Here is a 12,727-nt window from a genome sequence, read left to right on the forward strand (position 1 = left end):
GTCGCGTCAACCTTCTCGCTGGGATCCCTTCCTCCCGCCTCTCCGCTCTCCGCTACGCCGCGCCGCACGGTTCGTCGCCCCGAAGGTCCTCGGCCCACACCTCCCCGACGCCTCACGCCCGATCTGTAGCTGAATCTCCCTTCACGTCAAGCGAGAACTCACATCCGCCTTCGAGACCGTCCACCGACTCCCCCGTTATCGCTGCTCTCTCCACCCACTACTTCCCATTCCGCTCTCTTTTCTCCTTCAAAGTCAACCTCCTCACGGCACGCTGCTTGCTACGAATCCCAACGACGGGGTGCGCGAGACGCGTACTACCCGCCGAGGCCGGGCGCTCCGCTGAGCGCTGGGATCGGTACGGTATAATCAGCTGGAACACCGTCCCCGTCCAACACAGCGCTCAGAGGCTAGCCGATCAATTAGTCGGGGGCGTTTATTGAGTAGTTATTCTATGCAGAACACTGGGGAGGTTAGAGCACAACAGAGTTGATAGACGTGATCCCTATCCACGGGGAGCTTTCAGTCTGGAGGAAGTACAGTGCTAAGCGCTCAGTACAGTGCTTTGCACACAGTAAGCCCTCAATAAATAGGACTGACTGAATGAGAGTAATAACAACAATAATGTTGGTATCTGTTAAGCGCTTAGTATGTGCAGAGCACCGTTCTAAGCGCTGGGGTAGACACGAGGTCATCGGGTTGTCCCACGTGAGGCTCCCAGTCTTCATCCCCCTTTTGCAGATGAGGTAACTGAGGCCCAGGGAGGTGAAGCGACTCGCCCACAGTCACCCAGCTGACGGGTGGCCGAGCCGGGATTCGAACCCATGACCTCCGACTCCCCGGCCCGGGCTCTTGCCACTGAGCCACGCTGCTTCTCTGAGACTGTTGGTATCTGTTAAGCGCTGACTACGTGCAGAGCACCGTTCTAAGCGCCGGGGCGGACACAGGGGAATCGGGTTGTCCCACGTGAGGCTCACACAGTCTTCATCCCCATCTGACAGATGAGGGCACTGAGGCACGGAGAAGTGAAGTGACCTGCCCACGGTCACACAGCTGACGAGTGGCGGAGCCGGGATTCGAACCCATGACCTCTGACTCCCAAGCCCAGGGAGTGGCTTAGCGGAAAGAGCCCGGGCTGGGGAGTCAGAGGTCGTGGCTCCTCATCCCGGCCGTGTGGCTCTGGGCGGGCCACTTCACTTCTCTGGGCCTCAGTTCCCTCCTCTGGAAAATGGGGATGAAGACTGGGAGCCCCACGTGGGACGACCCGATGACCCCGCGTCTCCCCCAGCGCGGGAACAGCGCTGGGCACGTAGTGAGCGCTTCACAAATACCATCGTTACTATTATTCTCAACTCTCCCACCTCCACTCCCGTGCTCTCGGTGCTCCCCCCGCTTGGAACTTCCTCCATCCCCAAACCGGACCGGCCGCGGACCACCGCCCTTCCCGGTTTCGAAGTCCGGGAGCCCACGCTCATCCAACACGGATTCCTTGCTTAATTCCCAGCGCGCCCCGTCCAGATCGTGTCGTCAGCCACCTTTAGCCCTTGGGTACCCCCCGACATCCTCGGCGCTTAGCAGAGAGCGCGTACGACGTGCATTCTTTTGACGACGGACTCAGTTACGCCCAAGACGAGAGGGCGAGCTCCTCGGGGATGGGGAACGCGTCACTTGCTTTTTGTTCTATTTCCCACGTGCTTAGAACGGTGCGTTACCCCCGACGGTGGGATCGTGAGAAATGCCGGGACGACGCTAGTGTTACCGGTGAAAATTTGAAGGGGACCAGGCGGCGCAGCGATGATACGGCCACCCCCCCCCCGTCTTGCTCCCGGACGACGACGGGCGTCGAGACAGCTCTCGGGTACGTCCGGTACGTCCTTTTCTCCCACGAGAAGCAAAATACCGGGCGGGTCGCCGAGAGCGGATGTTCAGCGCAGTCGCCGAACCGGTGCGGCCCCTTCCCTTTAGGTTTGCGATTCCTCGGGGCTCAGTGACCCTCTTTCCCCCGCCATTTCGGCATCCCCGCCTGACGTGCACTGGAATCTCCCATGCCGACAGGCCCGTCAGACGCCAGCGCCGCTGAGACCTCATCCGGATTCTCGGAGAATCTTTCTACCGCCTGTCGCGTGCCTTCTAGCTCATTGCGGAGGGCTTCTGTTTGACCGCGAGGCAGACGGAACCGTTACACGCTTAATGCCTCCGGGCGGGTTCGGAAGGCTCGAGACGGGAGGTTGTTTGATCGTCAAGTCCATGCTTGTGAACCTTCACTCAGGGAAGGGAAGTTCACCGAGGAAGTCGGTCCCCATTTCCACGTGCTACATCCACTTGACGGGGAAGCTCAGCCTCACGGAGAGCCGCGGAGTCGACTCTCCCCGGCTGCCGCGCGGGAAGCTAACCCCGGTTGATCACCGGCCGACTCCCGTCTCGAGCGGTCAGCGCAGTACCTGAGCGCGGTAAACGCCTCAGATCCGTCATCGCCTCACGGCTTCCTAAAATCCCCCCCCCCCCCCCCCCGGTGCACGCGGTGGGAGCGTTCCTTGACCTGGGATTTGAGCTTTGGATTCCTTTACATTTTCACGTACGCACGCTCCCGGGTACTCGGGGAAGAACTCGCCTCCGCTGGGGAACGGGCCACCAGAAATCGTGGCCAGATCTGCCCAGGGCGAAACGAAGACTTGATTGGAATAATGGGATTCCCCAACCGGCTGGCTTTTCGACCGCTGCCGTCGGTCAAACACACGGAGGATTGCCTACCGGCGTGTCTAGTTCTGGCGTCGATCTTCTCGGGGCCGAACGTTGCTCGCTTCAGCCGAGGCGGACGCATCTTTTAGACTGGTTCTGATGTTCTTTTCTAATGCCCGCCTCCTGGTCTGCTCGGGAGGTAGAACCGGAAGGATAAGTGCCGCGTGAGAGACCGGCTCACCAGTTTCGGAAGAAAAGCTCCCTCTTCGAGTCCGGGCCAACGTCCGGGGGGGCTCCCGCCAGCCATCAGTTGAGCGCCCTCTCCGATCAGAGACGCTGCCACTTGTCGGCTGTGTGACTTTGGGCAAGTCACTTCGCTTCTCTGTGCCTCAGTTACCTCCTCTGGAAAACGGGGGTTAAGACCGTGACCCCCCCCCACGTGGGACGACCCGCTCGCCTGGTATCTACCCCGGCGCTGCTCAGAGCGGTGCTTGGCACGTGGCAAGCGCTTAACGGAATACCTTCATGATTATTTTTATTACGTTAAAGGATCCCCTGACAGTGGGACCGCCAGCACCTCGCTGCACTTCTCCAGGTGGAAAATGGCCATTCCTCTTCCGGTTGTCCTGCCAAACTGGACGCTCTTTCGAAAATGTCAATCGACGCGGTAGAGAAGGCGGAGAGAGGAGACTCGACGTGAAATCAAGGAAAGCCTCCCTCCTGGAGGAGGGGTGATTTCCGAAGTCCCCGAGTTTGCTCTTTCCCAATCAACCAACCGTCGGTATTTACGGAACGCTTACGTGCAGGGCACCGTACGAAGCGCTTGGGAAAGCGTACCGTAACGGAGTCGGCCGACGCACTCCCTGCTCCCAACGAGCTTAGAGTCTGGAGGACATCAAATGGAAGACGAAAACACGGACGAGAGGGTCGGGGGATGTGGGCATGGGTAGGAGTCAATCGTTCATTCATTCGCTCGTATTTATTGCGCATTTGCTGGGTGCGAAGCACTTGGGAGAGTAGAATAGAACGGCGCACAGATGATTCCCTGCCCACAGTGAGCTTACAGTCTAGAGAGGAGATAGGCATTGATACGAATAAATAAATCGCAGATGTGCTGTGGGGCTGGGACCGGGGGATGAACAAACGGGACGGGTCGGGGCGACGCGGAAGGGAGCGGGAGAAGAGGAAAGGGGGCTCAGTCGGGGAAGGCCTCTTGGAGGAGATGAGACCCTGATGGTGGGGAGAGTAACTGTCCGACAGATTTGAGGAGGGAGGGGGGTTCCAGGCCGAGAGGGAGGACGGGGGAGAGGGATCGGCGGTGAGATGGACGAGACGGGGGTACAGCGAGAAGGATAGCATCAGAGGAGCGTTGTGTGCGGGCTGGGTTGCAGTAGGAGAGTAGTGAGGTGAGGTAGGAGGGGGCGAGGGGATTGAAGGCTTTAAAGCCAACGGTGAGGAGTTTTTGTTGGACATTCATTCATTCATTCAATAGTATTTATCGAGCGCTTACTATGTGCAGAGCACTGTACTAAGCGCTTGGACCGAGCAAGTCGGCAACAGATGGAGACGGTCCCTGCCGCTTGACGGGCTCCCGGTCTAATCGGGGGAGACGGACAGAACGAGAACGGTGGCGACAAATAGAGTCGAGGGGAGGAACGTCTCGTAAAGACAATGGCGACTAAACAGAATCGAGGCGATGTACATTTCATTAACCAAATGAACAGGGTGATGAAGATATGTACAGTTGAGCCGACGAGTACAGTGCTGAGGAGGTGGATGACCAACCACTGGAGTGGCTTAAGGAGCGGAGGAAACACGTCCTGAACTTTTCTGTAGAAAAATGATCGGGGCAGCAGAGTGAAGTATGGACTAGAGTGGGGAGAGACAGGAGGCTGGGAGGTCAGCGAGGAGGCCGATACAGTAATCCAGGTGGGAGAGGAGGGTAGCGATTTGGGTGGAGAAGAAAGGGCAGATTTTAGCCATGTTGTGAAGGCGGAACTGGCAGAATTTAGTGATGGATTGAATATGTGGGTGGACCGAGAGAGAGGAGACAGAGATAATGCCAAGGTCACGGGCTCGTGAAAGAAGAAGGATGGTGGTGCCGTTTACAGTGATGGGAAAGTCAGGGGGCGGTTAGGGTTCGGGAGGGAAGATAAGGAGTCCTATTTTGGACACGTCAAGCTTGAGATGACAGGAGGACATCCCAGTGGAGATGTCTTGAAGGCGGAAGGAAAGGCGAGGTGGCAGCGAGGGAGAGCAGTCGGGGCTGGAGATGGAGATTTGGACGGCGTCCACACAGGGCGGAGGCCATGGGAGCGAATGAGTTCTCCAAGGGCGTTAGGGTAGACGGAGAATAGAAGGGGACCCAGAACTGAACGCTGAGCGAGGTCCACAGTTAGGGAGAGGAGGAGCCCATGGAGGAGACTGAGAATGAGCAGGCAGAGAGATAAGAGGGGAAGCAGGAGAGAGCACTCTCAGTGAAGCCAAGGTCGGATCATGTCTCCGGGAGAAGGGGGGCGGTCGGCAGCGTCGAAGGCAGCTGAGAGGTCGCGGAGGATTGGGACGGAGTAGAGGCCGTTGGGTTGGGCAAGAAGGAGGTCACGGGTGACCTTTGAGAGGGAGGTTTCCGTGAAGGGGACGGAAGCCAGATCGGCAGGGATCGAGGAGAGAGTTCGAGGAGAGGAGCCGGAGACGGTAGGGGCAGACGACTCGCTCGAGGAGTTTGGAGACGAACGGTAGGAGGCAGATGGGGCGATACCTGGAGGGCTCAAGGGAGCGTCTTTTCAGGGCAGGACCGACATGGGCGTGGCCACCCCCACAACACGTACGTCTATGTATCTCTGTATATCTGTGATTTATTTAATTTACTCGTATTAATGTCTCTTTCCCCCTCTAGACCGTGAGCTCACTGCGGGCAGGAAGGTGTCCGCCGCTATCGCGTGCTCTCCCCAGTGCTCGGTACTTTTCTCTTCCCCAGAGCTCAGTACAGTCCCTGGCACCTGGTCACAAAAATAATAACGATGGCATCTGTGATTTGGACACAGTCCCTGTCCCATGTGGGGCTCCCGGTCTCGATCCCCATTTTCCGGACGAGGGAAGTGAAATGTCTCGCCCCAGGTCACACGCCAGACAGGGGGCGGATCGAGGATGAGAACCCAAGACTTGCACGGCCCTATCCACTCCGCCACGCCGCTTCCTCAAAAGGAGAGATGGCGGAAGTTGTTTGGTCCCGACAGGGCTACGGTTCCGAGGTGGCGGGGCAGGCGGAGAGGGCGGCGGGGGGGGGGGGGGGGGACGACCGTCGGTGGCCTCGAAAAGAAGGAAAAGGCATCGACTGACCGGTAGCCTTTCCCCATCTCTCTCAGCCACCGGGGCTAGTGCTCAGCGCTCCACCCCTTAGCCGAGGGAGGTCAAAGAGCCTCACCCTCGCGGAAGAGCCCTCCCTGCCCTCTCCCCCTCCCCTCCCGCCCCATCCCCGCTCTGCCACTTGTCAGCTGTGCGACTGTGGGCACGTCACTTCACTTCCCTGGGCCTCGGTTCCCTCATCTGGAAAATGGGGATTAAGACCGTGAGCCTCACGAGGGCCAACCCGACTACCCCAGCGCTTAGAACAGTGCTCTGCATAGTAAGCGCTTAACCAAGAGCGACATGATTATCCCCTCTCCTCCCGCCCCGGCGTGAACATCCGCCAAGCATCGACGGAACGAGGCCGTCCTTCCAAGTGACCATCTCTTTTTGAAGTCTCGGAGAGTCGAGGGGTGGATCTAAGACACCCGGCCCTTCTGAAACGTTGAGATCAACCGCTCCACGGACCTGGAACCGCCCTAGGAAATGCCAGTCTGACCACAGTTCTGCGGCCGCTGGAGGAAATGTCCCTCCAAGTCGCCCTCGAGTCGGATCCGAGGAGACCAGAGGAGCCCGGGGCCCGGACGTCGCCCCGGTTTCACCTTTTCCTCTGGGACTCCGGGGCTAAACGCCCATTGGAAATCCCCCTTGAACCTCTGAAAAGAATTTCCAATTTTACCTACGAGCCTCCTTGGCCACCAGAACGGAAGGTAACGGGAATCAGAAACCAGCCAAAGACGAAGCGCCCGCGAAGCGGCTCGGCCCAGCGGAAAGAACACGGACCTGGGAGTCAGAGGACCTGGGTTCCGATCCCAGTCCTGCCACCTGTCCGCCGTGTGACCTTGGGCAAGTCACTTCACTTCTCTGGGCCCCCACCTCCCTCATCCGTGAGATGGAGATTAAGATCATCCTCCCTCCACGAGCCCCATGACGGAGGCTGTTCCCCACCTGATTTTTTTTTTTACGGTGCTTGCCGTGAGCTTCCTGTGGGTCAAACACTGTTCTAAGCACTGGGGTAGGTACGAGTTAATTAGGTTGGACCCGATCCCTGTCCCACATGGGGCTCGCAGTCGTAGTAGGAGGGAGAAGAGAGGAACTGAAGCACAGCCAAGTTAAGAGACTTCCCCGAGGTCACACGGCAAGCAGAGAGAAGCGGCAGGGCTCAGCGGAAAGGGCCCGGGCGTGGGAGTCAGAGGTCACGGGTTCGAATGCCGGCCCCGCCACTTGTCGCCTGAGTGACGGTGGGCGAGTCACTTCGCTTCTCTGGGCCTCAGTGACCTCATCTGGAAAATGGGGATTAACTGTGAGCCCCACGTGGGGCAACCTGATGACCCTGGATCTCCCCCAGCGCCTAGAACAGCGCCCAGCACATAGTAAGCGCTTAACAGATACCAACATTATTATTATTATCCCAGCTCTGCCACTTGTCAGCTGTGTGACTGTGGGCAAGTCACTTCACTTCTCTGTGCCTCAGCTGCCTCATCTGTAAAATGGGGATTAAGACCGTGTGCCCCACGTGGGACAACCTGATTCCCCTGTGTCTACCCCAGCGCTCAGAACAGTGCCCTGCACATAGTGAGCGCTTAACAAATACCAACAGGATTATTATTATTTGGCGGAGCTGGGATTAGAACCCAGGTCCTCTGAGTCCCAGGCCCACGCTCTTCCCGTCAGGCTACGCTGCTACTCGTTCTGTATCTCCCAGACACGCTCAGCTCTCAACAGGTACCCTTAAAAACAAAAGCGAACCCCAAACCCCCCCAAACCGGTGAGTAAAACCGAGACAAACTTCCCGCTTCCCGTTATCTTCCCAAGAGGATTTAAAACCGAGGTCACTGGCGGAGAAGTGGAGCGAGCACGGGCCTGGGGGGCCGAAGGACCTGGGTTCCAATCCTGGCTCCGCCACACGTCTGCCATGCGACACTTTCACCGCTCAGTTCCCTCATCCGTGAAATGGGGAGGAGGACCGCGAGCCCCACGCGGGGCTGCGTCCGACCCGGCTTGCTTGGATCCACCCCGGCGCTCGGAACGGTGTTCGGCGCCTAGGAAGCGCCTCACGGACCCCGCGATTCTTATCGTCTGCCAACCCTCAATGCGTAACGGAAGTCCCACCGGATCAAATGCGATTACCCTGGTGTCCAGCTGCTGCATGTACGACCACAGATATTCTATGTTGGCTCCGAAAGGATGGACGTGAAGAAACGTCGATATTATCCCTGCAGGAAAGAGACGGGCGTTAAAGGCAGTGATGACCGCAACCGAACGCCGCTAACGCGACGATGGGTGTTTTTCCGATCGAATTCTTGCCCCGCCACCTCCGGCCTCATCCCACCGCCCCAACGGCGCGTTCTGCAAACCGTCGTCCTCACCCCGTAACGGAACCTCTCGTCTCCTGGAACGCCTGCAGCTGGCGAGCGGATGACCGGGGGTTTTAATACGCAGATGAATAAAAGCGATTCGAAACAAAGCTTCCGGAAGCATTTCAGCTACCAATTATACGCTTGATTTACCAATATAAAATTGTAGCCATCGGAAGGAAAAAATGATTGCTCGCCCTCTCGAGGGACTCGCATCGTGAAAATGGTTTAGGAGGTTATGTCAGAAATCGCACTGCCTCACATTTTCCTAATAATTACCCAGTCGCTAGTAATGAAATGTGCTTAATCCATATCACGCCTAACCGCCGCTGAAGGAAGCGTAAATCCTTCCCGACACATCGTTTCTGCTTTAAAGCGAGCCGGCTCCGTGTTCCTCCGCTGTCATTTACAAGATCAGCTTAAAAGGCTTGGGAATAAACGGTGTGGTGCGAGTTGGGTTATAAATACGGAGGGTCTCTTTTCTCCTAGTGAAAATCAAGTGTCAGGACAGTGAAGCCGAACAGAGGAAGCGGGATACCGGTGCCGGCCCGGTTGAGAAGCGGATCACCGCGCCCTCTCCTCTCCTATCACTCAATCGGGGCTCCTCGTTAAGCACTTCCTCCGTACAGAGCACTGTACTAAGCGATCGGGAGAGTACAGTATAATAGATTTGGTGTACCCGATCGCTGTCCACAGGGCGGTTACGGTCTAGAGGGAGTCTCTTACAACCTCCAGTCGTCTCTTCCTCCCTCCCCACTTCTCTCAGCCCCTCCCGTGCCGCCTCTCTTTGGCTGAAATAAGCAATCGTTGGCTAGTCGTGCTTTCCTGCTTCTGGGAGAATTAAGCAGGCGGGGTTTGAATTCTTTTCTCTAATAATCGTGTTGGCATCCGCTAAGCGCTTACTATGTGCGGAGCACTGTTCTAAGCGCGGGAGTAGATACAGGGTTGATCAGGTTGTCCCCCGTGAGGCTCACAGTCTTAATCCCCACGAGGGAACTGAGGCACAGAGAAGTCAAGCGGCTTGCCCGAGGTCCCACAGCGGACGGGTGGCGGAGGCGGGATTAGAACCCACGTCCTCCGACTCCCAAGCCCGGGCTCCTTCCACTGGGCCACGCCGCTTTCCATTCTCTCTCCCGGACGGGTTCCGCTGCAAAGGTGACTATCTTACATTTCAAAGGCCAGGAACCGAAGATGCCAATAATCGCGGCTCAGTGGAAAGAGCCCGGGCTCGGGAGTCAGAGGTCACGGGTTCGACTCCCGGCTCTGCCACCTGTCCGCCGGGTGACTGTGGGCGAGTCGCTTCGCTTCTCTGGGCCTCAGTGACCTCATCGGGAAAACTGTGAGCCTCACCTGGGACGACCTGACGACCCTGCATCTCTCCCAGCGCTTAGAACAGTGCTCCGCACATAGTAAGCGCTTAACGGACACCAACATTATTGATCTAGGGCTCACGTTTGAGTATCGTATGGGAGATCCCGAGATTAGATGGAAATAGGAGAACTGAATCGAGTGGGAGGAGGGTAGCCCGGGGAAGAGATTTCCCTTCAGGAATCGCTAATTGCCCCCTCCTCTCGGGTGTCCTGTATTATCTACTAGCTCCCTTAGTTCTTTCCAAACAAACAAAATGCTCCCGAGAAATTCTGTTTCTTAATGACTCAGGAATCTGAATGAAGAGGACCCTCAGGAAAGCAGCACAAGTCAGAAATCAGAGCGGAGAAATAACTTCTGGAACTCTGTCTTCGATGCTCCCGAAAGCGTCGGCCCTGAATCTCTACGACTGGATTCTTCCGTTTCTCCACAGTCTCACTACCCTGCCAGACAGCGGCTGCTCGGCTATCGTATTTTTTTGAATCACGTTTTACTTTCGCGGTACCTGCCGCTAGGCACTGGGGTAGAAAACAATAACGATAATGTTAAGTGCTTACTATGGGTCCGAACACCGTCCTAAGCACCGGGGTAGATACAAGGTGATCAGACTGTCCCACGGGGGGCTCACGGCTTTAATCTCCATTTTACAGATGGAGTAACCGAGGTCTAGAGAAGTTAAGTGACGCGTCCAAGGAGACGAGTGGCAGGGCCAGAATTGGAACTCAGGCTCTCCCACTCCCAGGACCGTGTTCTCTCCGCTAGGCCGCCCCGCTTCCCACGTAACTGTAAGACGGTTATGATTAGAGGATGAGATGATTAGACCGTAAGCCCGTCAAAGGGCAGGGACCGTCTCTATCTGCTACCGATTTGTACACTGCAAGCGCTTAGTACAGTGCTCTGCACAGGGTGAGCGCTCAATAAATACTAGTGAATGAACGAAGCGAACGACACCTAACGGTCCTCCACTGGGCCTGCAGACGTGACTGGCCGTTACGCTGGTGACTTTGGGATCTGGACACCCGGACCCCGTCACCCCAGTTCATTTCGTCCCTTCATTTCCCACAGTCTCCAGTTACCCAGTGTGGACACCTAACGATTTGAGTGGGACTCAAGCCAGTCATCTGTCAACCTCGGTTTGGGATAATAATATTGGTATCCGTGAAGCGCTTACTGCGTGCAGAGCACCGTTCTAAGCGCTGGGGGAGGGACGGGGTCATCGGGTCGTCCCACGCGAGGCTCACGGTTAATCCCCATTTTCCGGTTGAGGGAACGGAGGCACAGAGAAGTGAAGCGACCCGCCCACGGTCACGCAGCTGACGAGCGGCAGAGCCGGGAGTCGAACCCGTGACCTCCGACTCCGAAGCCCGGGCTCTCTCCACTGAGCCACGCTGGAGGAGACCACCGACTTCCCAAATCCCTCATATTTTCAGAGGCCGCCAGGTCCAGTAGGTGGACTCTGAATGGACCATTCGGCCGATCAGAGAATGGCGTTTACTGAGCACTTACTCCGCGCAGGGCACTGTACTGAGTGGCCGGGCCAGTACACTCAGTAAAGTTAGTAGACGCACTCCCCGATCAAAAAAGCTTATGGTCCACGGGGGGAGACGGACATGAATGGGGTTGGGATCTGTTAAGCGCTTACTACGTGCCGAGCACTGATCTAAGCGCTGGGGGAGATACGGGGTCATCGGGTTATCCCACGGGGGGCTCCCGGTCTTCATCCCCATTTTCCAGATGAGGTCACTGAGGCCCAGAGAAGTGAAGTGACTCGCCCACGGTCACACAGCTGACGCGTGGCAGAGCCGGGATCCGAACCCACGACCTCTGGCTCCCAAGCCCGGGCTCTTCCCGCCGAGCCACGCTGCTTCTCCCTAATTCAATTTCAGAGAGGGAAAGGGGAGAGCCTGGGTCGGCGGGGGCGGGATGGGCGAAATCGAGGGACGGCGAAAAGGTCGGCCTAAGAGACGCAACGTGCGGGGACTGGACTGTAGTAGGAAGAGACGTTCCAAACTATAGGGAGGATTGTGGGGTTTTTTTTTTTCATTTTTACGTCCCGTTAAACCCCGCAGCGGGTGTAACGAAAGGTCGGTTAACCCGATCCTAACCCCAAATTCCACATACGAATCCAATTCTTGAGGGAACTGAATAAATGACGTCAAGCCGTTCAGCCTTTTGCCAACATGGGTCAGGTCCCGGAAATTGCAGAAAGAAAATGCGCTGCTGATCCAACCCTCCAGGCTGAGGAGTCCGGAGAGGGAACGCTCATTCCAAACTCACTGCCAACGGTAGAATCTGGGAGGAGCCGTTGAGAATCCCGAAATGTCGGGACGGACCCCACCTAACCCCACGGCATCCGGGAGACGGTGGTGGGTCGGAGCGGTCTGACCTAGGGGGGGACGGAACTCAGGGCCGGGAGTCGAAAGACCCAGATTCTCATCCTGGTTCCGGTTCCACCCCCTGTGTGCTGCGTGACAGTTGACTTCTCTGGGCCTCAGTTTCCTCATCGGTAAAATGGAGCGGCAACACTCGTTCTCCCCCCTCCTTAGACCGTGAGCCTCACGCGGAATGAATACCGTGTCCTGCCTGATTATTTCTGGATGTATCCGAGGGCGGGGCTTGGCATCGAGGAAGCGTTCGAGAAAAATCACGATTATTGTCGTGACTGTTATCCCGTCCAATTCCGTTGGAGCCGGGCAAGAAGAAACCGGAGTGGCTGCCTTTGGAAAGCTGTCACACAGGTCGCTGCGGATGTCACCTCCGGACCTCGGTCGGCCCCGCCTGAGGGATGAGAAGCACAAACTCTGCTCCTTCGGCTGGGCTGCTCTTACTGTTTTAATTTTCGTCCTTGCCGACGCTTTACGGTTTTTAGCATTCCCGCTCTTCCGCCCGATTCATAGACTGAGGTTATTGGGCCCCCGGGCCTCTGTCTCGGTGACTATCCTTGCATCTGTCCCCAGTGCTTGGTTCCGTGAGCACGCCGC

General features: G+C 57.1%; 1 protein-coding gene across 4 annotated transcripts in view; it reads right to left on the reverse strand.

The window, feature by feature from the left end:
* ENOX1 (ecto-NOX disulfide-thiol exchanger 1) overlaps window positions 1-12,727 on the reverse strand; it is a 420,263-nt gene that overhangs the window by 7,375 nt on the left and 400,161 nt on the right. For all 4 annotated transcript variants that reach the window (XM_039914912.1, XM_039914913.1, XM_029048127.2 and 1 more), the window contains one exon: window positions 8,152-8,237. In XM_039914912.1, the coding sequence (XP_039770846.1) occupies window positions 8,152-8,237 (86 nt within the window). The remainder of the gene's footprint in view (window positions 1-8,151; window positions 8,238-12,727) is intronic.

This window comes from Ornithorhynchus anatinus, chromosome 20 (assembly GCF_004115215.2).
Source record: "Ornithorhynchus anatinus isolate Pmale09 chromosome 20, mOrnAna1.pri.v4, whole genome shotgun sequence".
Classification (NCBI taxonomy): Eukaryota; Metazoa; Chordata; class Mammalia; order Monotremata; family Ornithorhynchidae; genus Ornithorhynchus; species Ornithorhynchus anatinus.